Source organism: Bos mutus, chromosome 15, assembly GCF_027580195.1.
Source record: "Bos mutus isolate GX-2022 chromosome 15, NWIPB_WYAK_1.1, whole genome shotgun sequence".
Lineage (NCBI taxonomy): Eukaryota > Metazoa > Chordata > Mammalia > Artiodactyla > Bovidae > Bos > Bos mutus.
In genome coordinates this window covers 51,011,338-51,034,538 of record NC_091631.1, presented here as the reverse complement: position 1 = coordinate 51,034,538, position 23,201 = coordinate 51,011,338, and the positions used below count along the sequence as shown (strand labels likewise).

At 51.8% G+C, this 23,201-nt stretch overlaps 1 protein-coding gene across 1 annotated transcript; it reads right to left on the bottom strand.

Moving 5' to 3' along the window:
• Positions 1-1,633: 1,633 nt before the first annotated feature.
• SCN4B (sodium voltage-gated channel beta subunit 4) lies at positions 1,634-21,773 on the bottom strand. Its single transcript, XM_005897160.3, has 5 exons — positions 21,364-21,773; positions 12,730-12,902; positions 11,069-11,297; positions 9,249-9,378; positions 1,634-5,257 (listed from the first exon to the last, which is right to left on the bottom strand). Exons 1-5 carry the CDS (start codon positions 21,422-21,424, stop codon positions 5,089-5,091), a joined length of 762 nt encoding a protein of 253 aa, XP_005897222.2. The 5' UTR covers positions 21,425-21,773; the 3' UTR covers positions 1,634-5,088.
• Between the last annotated feature and the right edge of the window lie 1,428 nt (positions 21,774-23,201).

Below are 23,201 nucleotides of genomic sequence, written 5' to 3'. Positions count from 1 at the left end.
GATATGGACCAGGAAACCTCAATATCTCACAGGTCTCTAGCTGATGAGAAGGTGCCAGGAGGTCCCAAGCAACAAGCAGGCGCTGAAGACGGGTGAGCACATGGATCCTGGTGATGAGTCTATTCAGGGTGGGAGCACAGAGGAGTTACTATTGCTGAGGGTGAAGGAAACACAGATGTTAACGGCATCTGCTGACACTGAGGACCTCATAGACCTCTGCCTTGCTGGGGTCCTTGATTGAGGAAGCAGAGTCTTTTAATAAGATCTCTTAAGGACTTAGTGTTTGAAACTCTTTGAGATGCAGTCTTAGGTGAACCCATTTAAGAGAGGGATATGGGGGAAAAATATGGAATGATAGAATCCACAAATATAAGCACACACACACATTCACAATTCCTTCCCAGCCTGCCTTATGCCCAGCAGCTGGAAAGGAGGCTGGAGTGCTCGGTTAAACTATGTTCAAATAACTTAGGTGGCTCAGAGGTTAAAGCGTCTGCCTGCAATGCAGGAGACCTGGGTTCAATCCCTGGGTTGGGAAGATCCCCTGGAGAAGGAAATAGCAACCCATTCCAGTATTCTTGCCTGGAGAATCCCATGGACGGAGGAGCCTGGTGGGCTACAGTTCACGGGGTCGCAAAGAGTCAGACACAACTGAGCGACTTCACTTTCACTTTCTTTCAAATAATTAAGATGGACAATATGAAATGCACATGGGTAGTCATTCCTGGGATGTAAGCCTAAACTTCCTCCCTCCCCCATCCCCACCCACGCCCATCCTCCCATCCCTCCAGACAGCATGACCCACCAAGCGTGGCTCGTTGTGCCTATATAGACCAGTCAGTAGGTCATTTTGTGCTTTCTCTCTTTTTTAATCTTTTTAGATTTTTTTTAATGTGGACTATTTTTTAAATTTTATTTATTTTTGGCTGTGCTTCATCTTTGTTGCTTCACGGGCTTTTCTCTGGCTGTGGTGAGCAGGGGCTACTCTCTAGTCGTGGTACGCAGGCTTTTTGCTGCAATGGCCTCTCTTGCTGTAGAGCACAGGTTCTAGGGCACGTGCGCTTCAGGAGTTTCAGCACATGGGCTCAGTACTTGTGCTCCTGGGCTCTAGAGCCCGGGCTCAGCAGTTGTGGTGCATGGGCTTAGTTGCTTCATGGCATGTGGGATCTTCCCAGATCAGGGATTGAACCCATGTCGCCTGCATTGGCAGGGGCATTCTTCACCACTCAGCTACCAGGGAAGCCCTGTGCTTTTCCTCTTTAAGGTTGGCCTTGTCATTTGAAACAGATTTCACCTGGATACACGTTAACCTGGGGTGGAGAGACCTGGGTAAGGGAATGTGATGACATTGACTGGTACCAGAATCATTGCCAAGGTCATCAGTACAGGGAAGGCCCTGGTAACGATTCCAGTATCAGAGGGCCATCTTTGCACCTTCTTCGGGGAAGGAGAAGTACTATCAGCACTAATACAACCTGAATGCCTATGAATACAGCAGACATTCTTAGACTTTTTACATCTGGTATCTCACCAAGGCAGGGGACGTTTCAGACACAAGGAGACTGAGGCTCAGCTGGCAAAGTAATAAAGCTGGACCCCAACTTCCAATTAGCCAAGGATAGAAACCCCAAACTGTTTCTATTAAACATAATTTTTATTTCATCCAAGGCAAAACTAAATAAAATTCTACAAAGCAAAACATGTTGTCAAGGCAAGACAGTCAGTCAGCTCACGTTCATTCTGTGCTTGAACACAAGTAAGTGCTTGGTGTGTACACATCTGCGCCTCCCAGAGGCACCCGCAGATCTGAGGCCCGCCCCCACAAGGCCCGTTTGTGCTGCATTGTTTTGATCTATAGTTTTACAGGAAATTGACTATGAGTATTGTTGTTATCCAAGCCAGAGGGATAAACCATGCATAAGATAGTCGAAAGCACTGTGTATCAGGTGGGAGGTGGGAGGGTAGGGACTCCCTGGGACACAGTAGTCAAGCAAGCTGTAGGATTTCCCCCAGAGAAGTCCCCTCTCCTAGCACCCCCTCCCCCCCACACTCTGACGGCAGCTGTGACAGTGAGATGGCATCATGGTGTGTTATGCGACCCAGGAGCACAGCTGGTCTCTCCCTCTGTCTCTTATTCTTTCTCAGATTCCAGGTGCCCCAACAGGAAAGATGGCTCTGAAATGTATAGAAGCTCCCCCATCTCAGGCACACTCAGCCTTTATACATAGCTCCACACATCCGCATGCCCATGCATGGCCCACCCACCCCACAGCCACGCATTTCCACACGCTCAGTCCACACAGGCACACCCTCGGCTGCCCCCATCTCAGGAGCTTGCTCTTACACCCCTCCCTTTGCATCCAGCTGTGGGCAGCCAGCCAGATGTGAAAGTCTGAGCTCCACCAGCTGTCCTCCCAGACCTCTCCAGGCTCGTTCTGGCTGCCTTCTGCACAATTCCTACATCAGGAGAATCCCAAGGCTTGGAATGCTCAGGTCCTACTTGGGGGTCAAGGAAGGGGGAGTGGGAAAGACTTTGTTCGTGGTCTCCTGACTTTAGTGTCAGCGAAACTGCACGTGTCCTGGGCTCCCAAGTTCAATATTGTGAATGCTCTCTAGCCCACACACCCTGAAAACACCCTCACCAGCCCCTGAAGATCCCTCTCAGAGACCTGCACGGGCTGAGGGTCTGCTTGGGAAGATGGCTTTGCCCACACATCTTCCACTGCAAGTTCATGCCAGAGCTTCTCCATGGGTATAATCCCAGCCTTGGGGCAGGACAGTCTTTGTTGTGGGGACTGAGTTGAACATCCTTAGCCCTCACGCTCATTAAACGGCAGTAGCCATGAGTCCTCAGGCCTTGGAGCAACCTAAAGTGTCCCCCTCTACAGTTCCAATCACCTCTATGGAAAACTACCAAACAAAAGCCATGGACAAGAAGCTTTAAGCATCAGAGCCAAGGTTTCTAACATTACAAAAGCTAAAATAATTCTAAGGGCAGGGGGTGGGTGGGAAGAGAGAGACAGAAAAGAGTGAGAATGTGTGTATGTGTGTGTGTGAGTGTGTGCACTATAGGGATAGGACACAGAGGACAGGATAGACTTGGAACACTCCCTCCAACTTTGATACCTGAACTCCTAAATCCCTTTCCAAGCCAAAAAGACATTTTTAAACCAAAACTTTCCAAGTCTTACAGTCCTGTGAAGTAGGTAAGTATTATTACCCCATTTTACAGATAGGAAAAGTTGAGCCCAGAGAAGTTACATGATCTGCCTATGAGTCAGCAGCAGACCCAGGAATACAGAGGATGATGCTCTCCCTCTCCCATACTCTGTATGCCTTGGTTTCCTCTCAGGGAAGTCAGAGGAGCCCAAGCCTGTCCAAATGCTGAAGCTGGGAAAGGAAAAGAAAACGGTTCTAAATGAAGGGAACCTAATACGTTTCCAGAATAACTGGTGGCTCTGGTCTGTCTGCTCCTAAAGACAGGAAAGCCTGAACCTGAGCCCAGGATGGGAGAAGGAAGACACAAGGGACGGAAGCAGATCTGAGTGGGCCCTTGCTGGGATGTTCACTGCTGATTTTTGGCAGGGAGAGCCCTTAGGCAGTCCCCATACACTTTGAAAAAGGGGCTACTCCCCTCTCATTCCTCCCAGGGCCCCAAAGGACAGAGTGTCAGAAATTTAATGAGAGATGGAGGTGGGTGGAAGCAGATGGTGGATTCCTCCATGATCACAGCCCCGTCCATCCCCCACTTCATCAACTCACAGGGAAAACACCATGACATGGCAGGGCCCCAGGGAGCACTTGGCAGATGCCTCCAGGACTCAGCTGCTGGCCCAGGGGGCGTTAGCTCCCCGGTCCCTTGCCTGACCCTGAGTGTGGGCGGCTGGGGACCCCTCACCAGGGCCCCACCAGAGTTGGCTGTTCCACGTGGGCTGAAGGAAGGGGTCGAAGACGTTATGAGCCAGGACTCAGGAGCTAAGGCACAGTCTAGCCCCACACACAAGGGGTGTGCAAACCAGTGCGTGGAAAAGCAGAGGAAAACTGTGGGCACTCTCTACCTGCCCCTCCCCCACCCCAGGCTGAGGATGGAGGAGACAGCTGAGCAGGAAGCAGCCAGAAAACCCAAGAGCCCTCTCATTCAAAGCAAGAGGGTTCCTGAGGCGAAGGCAAGCCTTGACCCGGGGATGGAGGTGAACAACCCTGGGAGGGGAGAAGCGAGAGGAACACAGGAGCGAGCAGCTCCTCAAGCGAGATGGCGCCACCTGCTGCTTCGGAGGAAGAGCAGCAGGGCGGAGCCGGTTGGGAGTTCCCACGAGCGGCCACGGTCCTGCCAGGCCAAGGAGAAGGGGCAGCCGGCGTTGGTGGGCGTTCTACGGCCCTGACGCCCCGAACAGAAATTCTAGGAAAGAAATAAGTGGCGCCCAGTGCTCTGGGACAGCCTGAGGGACCCATTCATGAGCCCTTCGGAACCCAGAGATTAGAAAAGCAGACCAGGTGGGCTAGGACCCCCTAACACAAAGTGGCAGCCCTAGCTGGGAGTCTTCAGGGACTCCGAGCAGCGGGGGAGAAGGGGAAGAACCAAGGCAGGCAGGCACCCAGGGGTCGGCGTAGGGGGAGGGAAGTTCCTCACTGGAGGGACATGGGGAACCAGGTATCCATCGAAGCCTCTCCCTGCAGGATCCTTCCAGCAGCCCCCAACCCCCAGAGCCTGTAGAGAGTCCTCCGGCCACTCCCGCCATAAAAGGGTTAGTCTTCTATACTCAGGGTCCAACTACTGGGGCAGCCCTCGGCGACCCCCCAAGTCTCTCACAAAGAGACATCAGGAGGAAAACCAAGGTGCTCCTCATCTAGGGTGGGGGGCACTGAAGACCATCTACCCCGGTGTCGGGGAACAGGCCATCCACACCGCCTCAGCCCCTCCTTTCCTTTCCCGAACCTTCCGCGGGTTCCTTTCCCTGGCCAGCCATTGTCCCTGGGGAGCCCTGGTGGGAGGTAGGGGGTGGGGCAGGCGGGACAGGACCCCAGTTTCTCCCCGCCCGGGGAAGACTACAGTTCGAGCCAAGCAGCAGATGTCTCAGGCACATGGGGTCACGGACACGGCTCAAGCATCGGCTTCATCGTAGGAAAGTGAGGCTCCCAGCAGCTGCTTGGCCCCACGCAGGGCTCACACTTTGGTTGGTGCTTTCTCTTCGCCTTGGAGCCGGGCAACCCATTCTCGGTATTATCGTTCCCTGAGGAACTCACGAGGCACTCCTTCCTGAGAGGGAGAAAGGAGAGAGGGGAGGCAGTGGTGAGAGAGAGAGCCAAGTAGTGGGTAAAACTGTGTGGGAGGGGAGCCGTGGCCCCCTGTGCCAGCCCCGAGCCTCTCCCTGGCCTTCTGTAGTGCCACGGTAGCCAGAGGCCAGATCGCCCACCCTCTCTGCCTCCATTTCCTTGTCTAAAAAGTGGCTGCAATGGCCCCTTCTTCATGGGATTACTGGGAGGAGCCAGGGAGCACTTGGAACAGTGCCTGAGCCACAGGAAGTACTCAGTAAGGCCAGCATCACCAGGTCATCTCAACATGGCAGAGGGCAAGGGTACCAGTCACTCCTCCCAGGGGTCAGTAATGAGGGGAGCCCAAACCAGGGTAGATGTCAGGCTGTGCCAAGCCAGGGGAAGGGTCCAGGCCAGCAGACAGGATGCCCAGGGCAAGTAGCTCCTCACCCAGGCCCTGCAGGCCCTTCCTCCTGAAGTTCTCTGGGACTAGAGGTAGCAAAATGAGATGGAAGGGTAGGCAGGTGCGGGTAGAGGCGGAGGATGGGGCAGGAGGAAGGAGAGGTGGGCAGGTGGGAATACCCCCCAGAACAGGCACCACCCCGGCCACCCTGTGCTGGGCATGTTCCAGTCTTAAGTACAAGACCCCCCAACAGCAGTGGCCAGGCCGCACAGGGTGCTCCAGAGAAGACCTGACTGCTGCATTACTCCTACATTTTGGCCCATGAAAACTTCCAAGTCTTTTTCATGGCTTCTGTCACTAAACTACATCTTAGCCTCACCCTAGGCTTGTATAGCTGAGTTTGAGGCCTTCAGGAGAGATTTAACATTTCATCTTCATCAATTTCATCTTGCAGGCTTTAGTCTATACCTCCAGCCTATGCTCCTAAATCCGGAAAAGGGAACTCTCCTACACTGTTGGTGGGCATGTAAATTGGTGCAGCCACTATGCAAAACAGTTTGGAGGTTTCGTTTTTTAAAACTAAAAATAGAGTTGCCATATGATCCAACAATCCCACTCTTGGGCATATATCCAGAGAAAACTCTAATTCAAAAAGATACATGCACCCTAAAGGTCATAGCAGCGCTATTTACAATAGCCAAGACATGGAAACAATCTGAATGTCCATCCATAGACGAATGAATAAAGAAGATGTGGTACATGTATACAGTGAAATATTACTCAGCCATAAAAATAATGAAATAATGCATTTGCAGCAACATGGATGGACATAGAGATTATCACACTAAGTGAAGTAGATCAGACAGAGAGACAAACACCATATATACTTATATGTGGCATCTAAAGTATGAGTGAAATGAACTTCTTTACAAAGCATAAACAGAAAATCACAGAGATAGAAAAAAACTTATAATTACCAAAGGGGGAGGGATACATTTGGATAAATTAGGGATTAACAGATACAAACTACTATTATATAAAATAGATAAACCACAATGCCTTACTGTATAGCACAGGGAACTATATTCAATATCTGATAATAAACCACAATGGAAAAGAATCTGAAAAAGAACAAATATGTAGGTATGTACAACTGAACCACTTTGCTATGATTCCAGCAAACCAACACAACACTAAATTAGCTATACTTCAATTTAAAAAAAAATAAAAAAATATCCTCCCAGATCCCAATTTTGTTATCCATCCAATACAGTGGCTAGGTTTCTGGAAATTTGATAAGCGTATCATTCCTGTTGTTGTTGTTGTTTAGTCACTAAGTCGTGTCCAACTCTTTTCGACCCCATGGACTGTAGCCCACAAGGTTGCTCTGTCCATGGGATTTCCTAGACCAGACTACTGGAGTGGGTTGCCATTTCCTTTTCCAGGGGATCTTCCCAACCCGGGGATCGAACCTGTGTCTAGTGCATTGGCAAGTTGGTTCTTTACCCCTGAGCCACCAGAGCCCATGTCATTCTTAGTGTAGTTTAAATCAGTAATAACAATGAACAAACAGAGCCTGTGACATACCACTAAAGACCCCTATTCAGATGGGTCTATCATCTATCTATCTACCTGCCTATCTCTAAACCTAAGGAATAGTCAGTCTAGCCAATTCCTATCCACCTAACCATCCATATTTCTTTCCAAAGACCCTGCTAGCTACCAGGCACTGTGTCAGGCTACAAAGGTGTCCAACTGACAAAGTGCCTGCTCTCCAAAAACCTGCAGTCTTCCAGGGAATATGCTATTAAACAAGTACCTGCAGCACAATGCAGTAAATGGCAGGACGGGGGTGGGGCATGCCAGGGAGGGACTCAGCCTAAGAGGGCTCCTTCTAGGGTCAGGGAGGGCCCTTTGGAAGCGTCATTTAAGCTGAGACCAAGAAAGATGAGCAGGAAAAGAGGGAGGAGACGTTCGAGGCAGAGGGAACACCCTCACATGTGAAAGCCCAGAACTGATCATAAGATGCTGCCCCACACCTCCCTTCTTCTCAGGAAGCCACCACATCTTTACTGTCACGCAGGCCTATCTCGCTGCTCAGAGGACCCTCTCAGGCTTCCTCCTGGCCTGTCTCCCACCTCTAGCCTCTGCCTTCCCAGTCCCTGTGCCCACCAACACCAGACCCTTTCTTCCAGGTCCTCTGATGGAGCCAGGCCCTGCAAGCCCTCCCCAGCTCCCCTGTGGTCAGAGAAAAGCCAATCTCAGCCTCAAGGGTCCTCAAGGGTCTGTCCCCACCCCCTTTGCGGGTTTCCCCACTTCCTCCTGACCCCACCCCCACTCTCTCAACAACAGCAACCACAAACGCCTGTTCTCCACAACATGCTCGCTTCCCAGGCTGGCTGTCTTTGCTCTCAGCAGTTCCCCCTACAGAACAACCTTCTCTTCACCCTCCCTGGGACTTAACTCATATCCATCTTGCAAGGCTGACCACAAATGTCTCTTTGTTCTCCAAATTTTCTCACCAGCAATAGTAAGACTGATTATTAAAAACACAATTTGGTCTGAATCCATGCTCCAGACTCCTCTCAAGATCTCTGAAATCCTCCCAGCCTCTGGCCATGATGCAGCTAGATAGCCCAAGAGTTCATCATCGCAACCAGTCCTCCCAGCTCTCCCTCCCCTCTGCCAATCCCTAAAATTCTCTCCCTGCCTTCAGCTGCCTTCCTTTCTGACCAGTGCCCTTTTCAGCCTAATTTCTTCTCAACAAAGCAGCATGAAGCCAACCCCAACAGATCTTCTCCTTCTATCTTCTGCTTCTCCCTTGCTTCTCCTACTTACTTTCACCCTCTCTGCTTCAATGGAAGGCCTGCCTCATCTCATCTTTCTTGCCAAGAACACAACTTTCAAATGCCTTTGGTCTGCTCTGGGTTTTGCAGCATTCAATCATGGAACCTGCCAGCTCTGGCAATTCTGGGTAAGTGTGGGCCGCACCCTTTGTACCTCCCGATCTTTCTTCTCGTTCCTCTTACAAATATCTGTCTTTATACCTGAATTTGTCCTAGGGCTTCCAGGGTAGTCATATCAGCCTTTTTAGACTGTTTTTCTCTCCTTCATTTGAATTTTCAGAATTTCACAATAAAAGACTCCCATCACCCTAGAAGGATCTTCCCATTTTAGAGTTTCTGTATGCAGAATCTCATTATTTCCCCTGATCTAAAAAAAAAAAAATGCATTTTAAAGCCTTTGGTAGGACTTTAGATTGAGATGGTACAAATAACGGGATGGGCAGGAAGTCGGGGGAATGAGGAAGAGCAGATGAGTTGTATGTATGTTCTCAGTGAAGTCTGTGTATTCAATAAACACCTCCTGAGCGGATGGGGGAAAGGGAGTGAGATGAAGAATAAGGCTGAAAGATGAGAGGAGCGGGGCAGGGATAAAAAGAGAGTAGAAGAATTAGGAAGAGAGGAGGGATTAGGAGATAGATGGAAGGATGAAGGCAGATGGGGATGTATGATGGTGGATGAGAGGATGCTGGAACACCCATGAGATGAGAATGGGTGGCGGGCCAGTGGGAAGGCAGGAGTCAACTTACTTCTTCTCCTGAGTCTTCTTGATGATGAAGGCAATGAACTTCTTAACCAGCAGGATGAAGATGAGGAGCCCAATGACCCCGCCCACGACACCCAGGATGATGAGGGTCACAGTGTTGTCCACTTCTTCCACTTCATGGTCAGAGAAGGGAAAGAAGAGGGGTGGAGAAGGAGAGCAGGAGTCACCTGGAGCACCACGGCAGCCCAGCAGCTCCCCAGCCTCCAACCTGGGCATCTGGGACACGCCCACCCCAGCAGGAAGCAGGAGAAGCTAGAATATGGCATCCGTCAGGCTAAGGCATAACAGGAAGTCGTCCCTCTCCCCCTGTGCTCCACACATACTCCCTCCCGCAGACACCCACACAACAAGTTCTCGAATAACTCAGACTTGGGGACCACAGCATCCAGGTTTGACTTGACCCTCAAGCATGAGACTTTCATTGCCTCCTTCTAGGTTTCCTTTTACCCATGCAGAAAAAAAATTGAGAGTCTCCCTGCAATACCTCTTATGCGGCCAGAAGACACAGTAGCCAGGTAATCTGGATTTCAACAACAGGATTTCCACGGTCACTAATGAGCTGGTCACCAATAGTCACTAATAGCCTACAGCTGGTCACTTAACCCTTCTAGCCTCAGTTCCCTCATCTGAAAACTGACCTCCTGACTTCCCAAACCTGTTCCACCCACAATCTCCTCCATCTCTGCTGAGAAAACACCATCCTTTGAGCTGCTCTGACCAAAATCCTTGGAGTCATCCTTGACTCCTCTCTTTTTCTCAAACCCCTATATCCAACCCACCTGAGAATCTTAATGGCCCTAACTCCAAAAAATTGCAGAATCATGAGCATCTTCTCTGCAGGAATCCCACATCATCCAGGAGAGCAGTGGATCCCCAGGAACACAAGAAACACAACACAATCAGGATGCTTAAGCAAGTTTCCTTCCTTTTTCTCTGCTTCCATGCCTCACCAGCCTTCCAGGCTCCCCTCTCCATGATGCCCACCCAGTCTTAACTCCTTCAGCCCTTTCTCTAAACACGTCCAATGTCGGAGTCATGGGATACCCTCATCACATGTTTCCTCATTGTCTAATTGTTCCACCATTGTCGGATTGGAATCCCCTCAACCAGGACTTAAGCCCCAGAGAGGAGAGACCATTCTTATCAATCTCTACTGGAACTTCCCCGGTGGTCCAATGGCTACGACTCTGAGCTCCCAATGAAGAGGGCCCTGGTTCAAGCCCTAGTCAGGGAACTAGATCCCACATGTGGCAACTAAGAGCCCACATGCCTCAACTAAGATCTGGCTCAGCCAAATAAATAGATAAATATATTTTTAATCTCCTTCGCTTTGGCTTTGCATGCTTTGCCCCATTTCAGTTATGTGTTTACTTGTCTTCTGTCCTACCCTGACCTGTCAATTCTTTGAGTGTATCATTCATAGCACTTTTTGGTCCTACATGGCATTCAATCAGCTGTTGCTAACAGAATACACAAGAGCAGTAATAATCAACACATAAGGAGAACTTCACAACACACTTCCATATAGCTTCTGGAACTCTCACAGCAACCCTAAGAGAAGGCAGATCTTCATATGAGGAAAACAAGGCTCAGAGGGCCTCAGTGTATATCTTAAGCTATTCAGTGGCAGAATAAGTATTCACACTAAGTTATTCGAGTTTCCAGATGTAACTCCAGTTGCCCTTGAAAGCATAAAGTGAAAGAAAACACCAATGGTCCATTTCACCATTACACTGAGATGGGTACCCACCCCCAGCCCCGTCCTTCCAACGCCATTGCCCTTGTCCCAGACCCATTACATACATTTATCAACAACTTGGAGGAAGATGGTGGCCTGGTGCTGAAAATCATTCTCCTTAGGGTTCTTCACGTGGCAGGTATATTTGCCCGTGTCGCTGAACTCCAGGTTCTTCAGCGAAATGGAAATATTGTTCATTTTCTCCTTTGTGGAGCCCTCCAGAGTGATGCGGTCATCATCTTTCAATTTCACCTTGGGGTCCGATTTCTCATTCTTCACAGTCCCATCTATGAGCTGTGTGGGAAGATGGGAGCAAGGAGGGGGCCAAGAAAAAAATCAGAGTCCTTTCTAGAGTCATGACATCACTCCAGCCCACTCCTTGGGCACCTTCCTGCCCAGGTCAGGAAGAGCCCTTCCCCTTGGTTTCCCACGCTTATCGATAGATCTGTCTGTCTAACCTGGATTTTACTTGCTTCAGGCTAAACCCAATTTCTGTTACTAAGGTCTCCCTAGAATGTAGCATGACTTTTACTGCTTTCTTCATAAAAGCCTTTTAATACCACATAAAAGCCTGTTAATACCACACTCGCTTCCTTCTGTCATTCCTTCCAGCCTTTGCTAGCACCTCATCCCCTATCTGCCTGAATTCTGACCCTTCATCAAGATGTGGATCAATCCCACAGGGCAGTGCATCGGCACCCCCTGAGTTCAGTGTTTAATTACATCCAGAGTTGGTCTCTTGTGACTTCCAGTCCCCTACTAGGTTGCAGAGTACTCAAAAAGCACATGCTGGGGCTTCCTTGGTGGTCCGGTGGCTAAGACTCCACACTCCCAATGCAGGGTGGCCTGGGTTCAATCCCTGGTCAGGGAACTAGATCCCACATGCCACAACTAAAGATCCTGCTTGCCACAACTAAGATCTGGTGCAGTCAAATACGTAAAGAAACATTTAAAAAACAATTGCTGACTCTCCATCCCCACCTCCAGCCAAAGCCCTGGACCCTTCTCTTCTCCAGCATCCCCTTCCATCCTTCCAAGGCCTATTCCCCAGCCCTTCTCCTGTTTGGACTCTTCTCATTCTCCGTCTCCAAGTCTTCCAAATGTCTTGTCTCTTCTGCTTTTTAAATTAAATTATTAATATTCACACCAGCTAACCAAGTTTCGGTATTTCTTCAGACCAGACAGAGGACTCTAGACAGGAATTCCACCCCAAATTCTAGCAACAAAAATCTAAGCATCCTTCCCACATAGATCTGTCTAGACAGGCTCTGGAAAGAATACTGGGAGAGAGACTTCCCTAGTGGTCCAGTGGTTAAGAATCCGCCTGCCAATGCAGGGGCCACGGGTTCGATCCCTAGTCCGGGAAGATCCCACATGCCACGGGGCAACTAAGCCCGTGCACCACAACTACTGAACCCACGTGCCCCAGAGCCCCTGCTCCACAGCCAGAGGGGCTGCTGCAGTGAGAAGCCTGTGCACCGAACTAGAAGGTAGCCTCCACTAGCTGCAACCAAAGAAAATGTCAAAGACCCAGTGCAGCCAAAAAGAACGAAATACATGTATTTTTAAAATAAATAAAAGGTGAGGGTGACCAAAGATGCATCCCTGGAGACCATCATTGGGGGGTCAGTCCAGAAAGGACCATAGCCTGGGGTTGGAGGCAGGGGTGAGGGGTCAAACCCCGGAGGAGGATCTGAACTGCCCCATCCCTTCTCCGGCTACTTACGATCTTGTATGTATCACTGCTGTTGTAGGACCACCAGAAGTGTAGGTTCTCGAAGCCAAAGCAGCTGGAGAAGGTGCAGGGTAGCAGGATCTCCGTGCCGTTGACAGCGTAGATGGTGGTGGCCTTTCCCACTGACACCTCCAGCGACAGGGACACCGGGAGCAGGAAAAGACCTGTGTGAGGGGCACCACCTCCCTGAGTAAAACCCCACCAGAACCTCCAGCCTGCAGCCCTGGAAGGGACCTCTCCGGTGGAGTGCAGTGGCATGGTCAGGCAGGGATGTCTCTATTGCCCTCTGTGTCAATATTAGGAAGATGGTTCTCTTTACTTTAACCGACTCTGCCTGGACTACCTCCGTGATTGATTCTCCCTCTTGGCCTGAGCTGGATGGACTTCTGAGCCTGTTAGTAACCCTTGTGACACTCTAAGTGACCACCAGGGGTCACCCCAACCCAGGAAAACTAGGTCCCGGCCTCCGTGCCGCGAGTCCGCGCCCCTTAAACAGCAGATGTGATCCCTGTGGCCCCCAAGTGCAGAACCTGCGCCTCCTGTTCGCGCTGGGAATCTCCCCAAGGGCTGTGCGCCACTCCCTCGTGATATTTTCGGGATTTGGCGGGGCAGGGGTGTTGGGAGGCTGAGCGGGTCTCCTGAGGTGGCTAAAAGGAAAACGGCAGACACCGGCTCCTCGGCCACTCATCACGGACCCTGGCGGCTCCCACCCGCCCCAAGGGGCCGAGAGGCAGGGGGATGCCTCCCGCTGGACCTTGCTCCACCACCGAAAGGGACCTCGAGAAGAAAAGAGAGACAAGGCGGACCTAGAGGGCATCCCGCAGGGTGGGGTGGAACGGGGATGTCTTGGCATCAGTCAGCAGCCGTGAAATCAGAGGGAGTAAAGCAATAACCTCAGAGAAAGTGAGGGTGGGAGACACTTGATGGAGGCCGACTCAGGGCAGCAGGATGCTTGCAAGCCGGTGGCTGGAGTGGGCGCTGCACCCGTGGTCCCCTCCGGACCCAGAGTAGCCCCCCGACCCCCTGCAGCCCCACTGCGGGGACCATCCCCACCCCCACCCCCTTCTTTCCCACACCTTCCAGTCTAATGCCATGGCTGCCAGTTGAGCAGGTGGCAGTTGTGAATTTCCACTCATGGCCTCTGGGTCCTGCCTTGTGAGTTTGTGAGTTCTTGTAAGAGAACCTGGCCCTCCTGTCCTACAGAGTCCTTGAGGAAACCCTACTGTACCTCAAGGTCATGAGGAGAAGGGGTTTCAGAATTAGACACTAGCTGTCCTTGCCCCTGAATGAACCAGGGTCACTCCGGGTGAGAACTCAGAGTCCTTCTCAGGTTCCCAGTGATGCTGAGAATAATGACCTTTTCCTGAGCAGAGATGTTGGCTAAGGCTGCGTATGAGTAATTTCATAGCATCTTCACCTCTCACCTGGAAGGAGGGTCTTATTAATCACATTTTACAGGTGGGAAAGATAAGGTTCAGAAGAGCAAAGTGCCCTGTGCCTTGGCCAAAGTCCTACAACTTCCAGAGGTAAATGTGAACTGGAGTGTGACTCCAGTTGGGCAGTTGAGAGCAGACACCTGGCTGTACCACCTCCTATGCCAAAGTTTCCCTGGCATCTCTTCTCAGACTGTAGCTTCTCTCAACTACTTGGACCACCAGCCTGGCGTTCCCACAGTGTCAGAGCCTAAAGGACCCGGATGGTTTCAGCTTAGAGACACTAAGTTGCCACTGCCTGATTTTAGAGATGGGACAACCAAGACCCCAAATGGGAGGAGACTTGGCTAAACTAACTGGGTTTAGAGGCTGAGCCACTTGAGAACCCCTCTCAGGCCAGTCAGCTCCCAGCTCTGCAGGCAATTCCCAGAACTGTTCTTGTTCCCAAGACAGATAGGACCAGTCTTTGTTTTAAAGTTGCCAACCTTGCTCCCATCCTCATTCTCAGGGAAGGACCTCTTTCATCAAACTTAATTTCCTCATTGTATCGATACATCATAAACCAGCTTCCTCTTGGTTTGCACACACGAGATAAGGATGCCTAGTGCCACCTGGGCAATGCTTTTTAACTTAGAAGGAGACCTCTCCATCAGTCCAGTGGTTAAGACTCTGCACTTCCCACTGCAGGGGGCTCAGTTTCAATCCCTGGTTGCGGAATTAAGATCTCGCCTGCCATGTGGTGCGGCCTTAAGTAAGTAAGAGGAGCTCCATGGAGAGCTGGAGGCCCAACTCTGCCCTTAGGACTCCCTCAGCTTCTTCATATCCTCTTTACTTCTGAAGGCAAAGCGGACTGCTCTTAACACAAAGCTCAGAAATAACAACCCATAGTCCAGGATCAACAGCTATCAACAACTGCTGGTATATGCTCAGCACTTACTATGTGCCGGCTACATATAACCCCCACAGCCACGCTCTGAGTGGTGTACCGTAATAGCTCCATATTGTAGACACGGCAACTGAACACAGACAGGTTTGGTGACTTGCCTAAGGTCAACAGAGGGGCTTCCCACATGGTGCTAGTGGTAAAGAACCCGTCTGCCAATGCAGATGTAAGACACATGGGTTCAGGTTCGATCCCCGGGTCAGGAAGATCCCCTTGAGGAGGGAAAGGCACCCCACTCCAGTATTCTTGCCTGGAAAATCCCATGGACACAGGAGACTGGCAGGCCACAGTCCATAGGGTAGCACAGAGTCAGATATGACTGAAGCAACTTAGCACATACACACAAAGGTCAACAAGAGACATTTCTAGCATCCCAAAGCAAGAAAGCCCTACCTTACATCCTAAAACAGCAGATTTTGCCCACCAGAGTTCCAGTTAGTGCTGAGGGGTCATTTCAATTAGCCTTCAATCTTTGATCAGCTCCTCTGTGCCAGGGATTGTTCTACAGCAGTGGCTTTCACAAAGCATCAGAATCACCTGGAGGTGATTACAGCTAGCTCCGCCGGCCCCACCCCAGCAGTTTCAGATCCAGCACCTAGAGTGGAGCCTGAAATTTTGCATTTCTAAGAGGTTCCCAGAAAATGCTGCAATCAGAGATGACACTTTGGGCCCCACTGTGCTAGAGGATTTCTACCTATTAACTTCAACTCTGATTAGAATGCCGAAAGATGGGTATCATTTTTCTCATTGTACAGATGATACAATTGAGGCTCAGAGAGGTTAAGTCACTTGCACAGGGTCACATAATAAATGGTGGATCTGGAATTGAGCACTGATGGTAAAATAGGATGGGCATTTTACAGGCACTGTCTCATTTAATCCTCATGATAATCCAAATGAGGTAGTTATTATTTTTATCCCCAACATGCAAAATGAAGAAACAGCCTCAGAGAGATTAACTTGCTCAAGGCCACACAACTGGTGAGTGGAATAAGCAGACTACAGACTGAGCTCTGCTTTCCACCACTCTGTGACGGTGCCTCTCCAAGGGAACAACACCATCAGGGCCAGCCCTCCTTAAAGCTCCTGGTTTTCTTTTCATTTCTCCCCTCCCTCACCACCTTGCCCCAGAGATCTACAGACAGGAGCCAGACATGAGATTACACCCTCCTGCCTAAAAGATGGCCTTCAATTTGGTTGTCTTTTTTTTTTTTTTTTTTGCCACACTGCATGGCATGTGGGATCTTAGTTCCTCACCTAGGGATTGAACCCATACCCCCTGCAGTAGAAGCAAGGAGTTTTGCTTGCTTCTGGACTGCCTGGGAAGTCCCAAGAAGACAACCTTCTGATGGGAGATCTCAGTTTTGCTTCTCACCACCCCTACCACCTCCACAAACCAAAGAATGGAGTGCAGTGTGGTGAAGCTCTCAGCAGAAGGAGCTTCCTGATGCCTACAGTGCTCCCTCGGAGCCTGAGCACGTGTTCCAGGGAGCACCACAGCACCAGCCTCTAGTGTCCAGGATCCTAGGGGAGACAGGGGGATCCAAGTCAGGGGCCAAACCCCTTCCCCCCAACCTCAGCTGGAATAGACTATCCAAGCACCAGAGATACCCATCAGAAGCGAAATCTTTTTGATCACTTTAAATAGAAGCAAAAACAAACAAACAAAAAAAACAGTCCAGGACAGAGGAGAAAAGTACTTCTCTAAGGTCTGACTCATGACGGTGCGCATTTCCACCTGATTAGTGTGTGTGCCTGTGTGAATGAATTAACTCTAATGTACTCAGGACTCCCAGACTCCCAGAGTGAAGCATCACCTTTCCCACCGTAGCCTGGAAGGGACAAAGGGAAGGCAGAGATGTTTATACGATGAAGTTCAGAGTCCTGCCTGAATTAAAGCATCAGAGACGGGGAGCAAGCCTGGCTTCTCCACTGCACACCCTCCCAGCACACAGAAGTCTTATCAGCCGTGTCTGGGAGGCTCGTGCACGGGAAAACCCAGAAGCCTGCGTCCTGTGCCTTCTTCCCTGTGAGCCTGTGCTGTGGGGAGAGAAGGGGGCAGAGTCAGATCTAGACCCACTAGAGGACTCAGAGAGGTACTTCAGCAGGATGACCAAGCCAGGATGCATGTATCAGGAGGCACATGGCAGACCCCACTTGGCTGGCTGACCTTGAGAAAGTCAGAGGTGCTACATCCTCAAACCAGGGATGCCTGTCTTTCCTACCTTCTAAGCTTGGTATAAAGCTAAAAAAAAAAACATGAACTTATAAAACATGAGAAGGGCTTCAATGAGTGCATCCATCTGGCCTGGGCTCTCTGCGGGTAGAGGAACATCATGTGTAAAAGGAGGCAGAGGGACAGGGCTGGCCTCCACTGTAGGTCTAGATGTAACCAAGACACTCAACTTAAGGACCAGTGTCAGCCAACAATATCTCCAAGCCATTCAAGCACTGTTTTATACTTTCACCCTGTATTACTTCCTGGAGGTAATTATTTCCATGTGGCTACTTCCTCGGATAAAGAAGGACTTTCTTTGTCCCAAACTAAACTCTTTAGAATTTCAAGTGATCTTGTGTGTGTTTCAGATTGGGGGTCCCTTTCCTGCATCTTGGGATGGGTGGGAACAAGTCCTCTGACCCGTGATCCTGTGGAATTCAATCCTAAGCCTTGTCTTTGCTCGCTAACTGCCGAACCGTTCTCAGAACAGCCATTTTCTTGGCTGTTTTCTGATCGGCCCCCTCCTATCCCACCCGATTATGTCTAAGGATTGACTCAGGCCTCCCATTTAAAGTAAAAATATATTTGTACAGGCAAATCTTATTAAATACACCAAGGGGGATCTCATATCTACCATCAGACGTTCCAAGTCAAATGCCAAGGCAGAAATCTTCTGCCACCTTTTCCCATATCCGGGTACAGTGATACCCAACTTAGGCCGAGAGGAGGAAAGAGGGGCAGCGTGGAGCACACTCTAAGTTTAGCTCCCCGGGCTTGCCTGGCAAGGCAGGCAGAATTGCGGCTGACTTTAATAGAGAAGCTGATACACTGGCCCCAGGGGAGTCAGGTTCAAAGTAAGAGCTGGGAGGGAGAAAGTGGGCCGAGGCCAGCAGGACAAGACCCCTCCTGGGGTGCAGGCCCTAGGGGCTGTGGGAGGCAGGGCTGAGCCAGGCAAGGCCCCTGGGCCCAAAGACAGAGGAAAGATTTCAGCTCCCTCTCCCTAGGCAACCTGCCGGCTTCCTGCCCACCCCCAGGAGCTTTGCCAGGATAGAAACATGCCCCTGAGACAGCGCTGGATGCTCAACAAAACCAGCTTTGCAAACAATTCCAAGCAGTGTGCCCATCCCTCCTCTTGCAGGCCATGGAATGGGTGTGGCTTCTGCAGAGATCCTTACACCCTCAGCAGCGGGGCAAGGTGGGAGAATCTGTGCCTGGGGTCTACCTAACATGCTGGTCCCACCCGCCACAGCAGCCATAATGACTTGGGACCCCACAAGCCTGCACGTCCAAAAAAAGAATGAATCCCCAACCCTGGGATCTTTCTCCTCTTCCCTGCTTTCCCATCTTCTTTGCCATGAACCGCTTATTTACCCTTTCCTTTTCCTTCCTCTGAGTGGGACTAAACACCCTCTGCTTAATTGCCTTCTCATTAAACAAGTCCTTAATAAATACATGCCCAGGGAAAGAGGGTTGGGCAACAGAGCACCCTCACAAGTGATAATTACACAGAGATCGCAGCAATTAAGCAGATCAGGCAACAAGTAAGGAGTGGGTAGGACAGATACATTACCAGTCACGTGCTTAGGAAGGGACTGACACCTTTTAGCCTCAATTGCAATACTGCCGTCTTGAAAACTGTGTCTCAATTTAAAAACTGAGCGTCTGGTCAGATTATCAAAAATCAGTTTCGTCTCGCTTAGGAGATTGAGTTTGATGTGGGGAGAGGAAGCTGGAGGGGTAGAGGACTCCTAGGAGCTTACTACTCTGTACCCAGTTTCCATAGTTGTGAGAACAGCTCTGGGCCCCTAAGCCTCTGTTCTTCCACACTCAGGCTCCCGAGCTCACTGCTTCTTCAGTCCATCAGCACGACCCCTGCTGACCTTCCCCCGCAGCAGACTGTGGTTAACTGAGAGGGAAGTTGGTGTGACAAAGCCCCAGAGACCTGGATTCTGGCCTACCTGGCCATCAACTGGCTACACACCAGTGAGCAAGTCACCTTCCCTCTCTGGACCGTGGTTTCTACATCCTGAGGGGAGCTCTGTGCTATGGTTTCCAAAGCTCCTGCCAGCTCTGATGCTCTACTTGGCTGTCCAGTCATCTCTGCATCTCCCCTCCTGGACCAAGACCAAGGATGGTGTCTTCATGCCAAGCTCAAAGCAATGCCACTGCGAGGTCTTATCGGTGGCTGCCTGGGCAACGTCCAGGGAGGGACTCAGGCTGTATTCCCTCGGCAGACCAGAGGGGCAAGGGGCAGAGCAGCTGGGGCCAGTTCTAGGGTCTTCTGGTCTCCCCCTACGAATCACTCTGCTCTCTCCCGGGCTCCCAGAGGGTAGCTCAGGGAATCTTCCAAACCTGTTCCAATGGGCCTCTGTCCCTCCCTAGTCTATCAGCTCAAACAGTGCTTAGAGGATGTGGGGGTTTCCACCTGGAGAAAAGTACCAAGAATCTGTGCCTTTGTGTGTACACACACACACACTCACACACGGTGTATGGTGGGGTTCCCCACAGAAGACAAGTTCTATGAATACTCTGGCACTCACATTCCACCAGCCAACCAGGCAATAGGAGAAAGGGAAGCCAGAGGTGTTGATAAGCAGGCTAGTTTAATGGTGGTGTGAGTTTGTATTCCCCAGTGACCCCTTCCCCTTGCCATGGCCACAGTGATCAGAGATGGGATGAGGGGGAGCAGAGGGCCACTGTGCCCTGCCCATGAAGAGAAGCCTCGGGCCTCACAGAGACCCACCTCTTAGGGTCACCGTGGAATCAGCACACCTGTGCCTAAGCTACAAGAGAGAACACCAGCTGTAGGGATGTAACAAAAGCAGCGGCTCCTGAGTGAAGGACATACTTTATCCCCGCTCCACCCCCAGGTGCTAACATGACAGGTCAGCACACGGTTTACCTCGGCAGAAGCAGCAGCGGCCACCCTTAAAGACTTCTGTCTTCCTGTTTTCAGCCCAAATGCTTACATCGTGTGCCCAACCCGATGAGGGGAGCTGCCAAAAGCCAAATCTGACAAATATAAACAGGAAGAGGTGCAGGTGCCAGAGATGGAATCGGCTTACACTGAAATCCAGCTTTGACTTCTGAAAGGCTACATTCTGGACTACTAAATGTCATTCCCTAATCTCTGGGAGTTTGACGTTCAAAAGTATCATATGCATAAAACAGACACTAATCATGGGTTCCTTCTGTGGTCTCCGGATGTGCCTCCTTAGTCTTCATACTCATCCCAAAAATGAAGAGCCAAGAGCAGGTTAAACAGGTCCCACCGCCCAACCCCATGGAATCTTTACCTAAGAAGAGAGACAGGATCCTTCCTAAAAGGGGGAAATTCTTGGCAGTCCAGTGGTTAAGATTTGGTGCCTTCACTGCCGAGTACATGGGTTCAATCCCTAGTCGAAGAACTAAGATTCCCATAAGTCTCGAGCCATAAAAACATAAATAAAATTTAAAGGAGGGCTTGAACGATCCTCCAAGTCCCTCCAACCCCATCCAGTCTGCAGAGAAGGCAATGGGCACTAGAGGAAGTAGACAGCAGAGGAGCCAAACGGAAAAGGGACAGGAGGAAGGGGCGCTCCCCCGCCTTGAACTGGTGCACGCCAGTGCCGGGGCAACACGCATCTAAGTTGCAAGGGGCTCCGGGCTGGGGTAGAAACCAGCGTCCCAACAACCACACGTGCAACCCACCGGGCATCTCCTACATCCGATCCCAGACACGTTCGCCCAGCCGGCTTAAACCTCTGCGGCCCCAAGCTCCAGCTCCTGAAGCTGAACTCACTAGAGACAGCAAAGAACTAATCTCCGGGCTGGCGGGTGGGATGGGGCGGGGGACGGCGCAAGGTCCCCCGGCAGCTCAGCAGTCCAAACGGCGTCCTGGAAGTAGCTGGAGCCGCTCATTGGGGGCCGCGCTCCAAAGCCCACCCTATCCAAGGTGCTGTTCTTCTAAGTGTTCCCTGCTCTGGGGGGAGGGGGAGGGGGGAAGGGTTGGGGCAAGAGGTAGAAGAAACCAAGCCGGGTGTCTGTCTTACCCAAAAGCCCAATGCCCAGCCATCTCGCCCGGGCTGCGCCTTGGTCCCGAGCCCCGGGCATCGTTCTGTTCTCTCCGGAGCGCCCCCGGGGCGCGGGGACGGGATACAGGGCACACCCGCGCTCGCAGCCCGCGGTCTGCAGTGGGGCCGGAGGCTGCCGGGGAGCTCTGCGCCGCTGGCCAGGGCTCGGGAAAGTTAGCGCGGAGAGCGCGAGGAGGGGGAGGCAGGGAGGGAGAGGAGGAGCCGGCTGCAGGAGCGGCCGCCGGGGGCGCGGGAGGAGAAGGAGGAGCCCGCGGAGGAGGAACGCGAGCAGGGCCAGGAGGCCCGCCGAGCTAGCACCTAGGCGAGCGACGCTGCGCCTCTGCTCTGGAAGCGCTCCAGCCGCAGGAGGGGCGGTGGCCGCCGCGGAGCCCGGGGCGCCCCCGCCTCCAGGTCCCGGAGCCCCGGGAGCCGGCCGCACCCCCAGCACCGCCCCCCCCCACACACACACACCCCCTTGCTTCCTCTCCGGCTTGGGCTGGGCGGCTGCGGCTTGGCACTGCAGGGCCGCCCGCAGCCGCCCGCATCATCCCGTGCGCTGAGCTGCCAATTAGGAGGATAGTTTGGGGAGGAGTCGAGGTGGAGCGTTTCGGGTGTTGGAAGGCTGCGATGTCTGCTTTGGGGAACACGAGTTTGGGTAACGGCTCCCTCTCCCGGGGCCGCGAAAGGACCGCTCGGTCGCCCGCAGCCGGCACTGCCGCAGCCGGTGGGCGTGTGCGGGCTTGTATGTACACTGCGGCCGCCGACGCGCGTGTGTGCAACCTTGAAGCCCAGCTGTACAGGGTCCCACGGACCCGGCTTCCAACTGCAAACTGCCCCTGCCACCGCACACCAACCTCTCCCATTGCTTTATAGACTCCTCAGAAATCTTGATGCTCCTGGTTACGGAATCCGGCCAGGCCCTACCGTTGGGTCCAAGCCCTGATTCACCCTCTGGGGAGCCCCTACTTCTTTTTTCCACCTAGGCCACCCCCTCCACCCTCGAACCTCCCTTTTTCCCCCTCTTCCAAGGGTTTCCTGTGTCCTTCAGAATCCTCGAAGACTCTCTTAGGCTTGCCTCTGTTTTGAAGTGGGGGTAGATTAGCCCGGGATAGGAGGGGGGTGGTCACAGCCAGGTCAGAGGGCTTTTTCCCAGAACCTCTGGAGTTACAAGGGAGCCTGTCTCGGGTGCCTCGGTTGGTAAAGAACCCACCAGCCAACGCAGGAGACGGAAGAGACACAGTTTCGATCCCTGGGTCGGGAAGATCCCCTGGAGTAGGAAATGGCAACCCACTCCAGTATTCTTGCCTGGAGAATTCCACGAGCAGAGGAGCCTGGTGGGCTACAGTTCATGGGGTCGCAAAGAGTCCTGAGGACTGAGCACACACACTCCCAGGCATGCGCCCACGCACAGTGCTATTCCCAGTGGTTTAGTATCTCACGTCTGCTCTCCTCCTCCGGCCCCCTACCCAACCATTCCAGCCCCCTCCCTCCACCGCAGGTCCTGTCTGCATTCCTGACCCTCCATCCTTCGCCTGTCTGGACACTGGTTCCACACTTGGAAACCTGCTTCCACTTCGTGGCCTGACCCCTGCTACAGCCCCCCCACCACCCACCTTCTTGACTTGAGGGTCCTTGGTGGGATTCAGAGATCATGGACCCCTTGAGGTTGTATGGGAAATGCTGGAAGTCTATGTGGTTTTTTCTTTTTTTTCCTGGGAGAAAGATTCAGTATAGCTGTGATAGTGGTACAGTGGCTCTGGAGCTATACGCTGGGGAATCAAGTCCCGGCTCCAGCTTATTGTTGGATGACCTTGAGC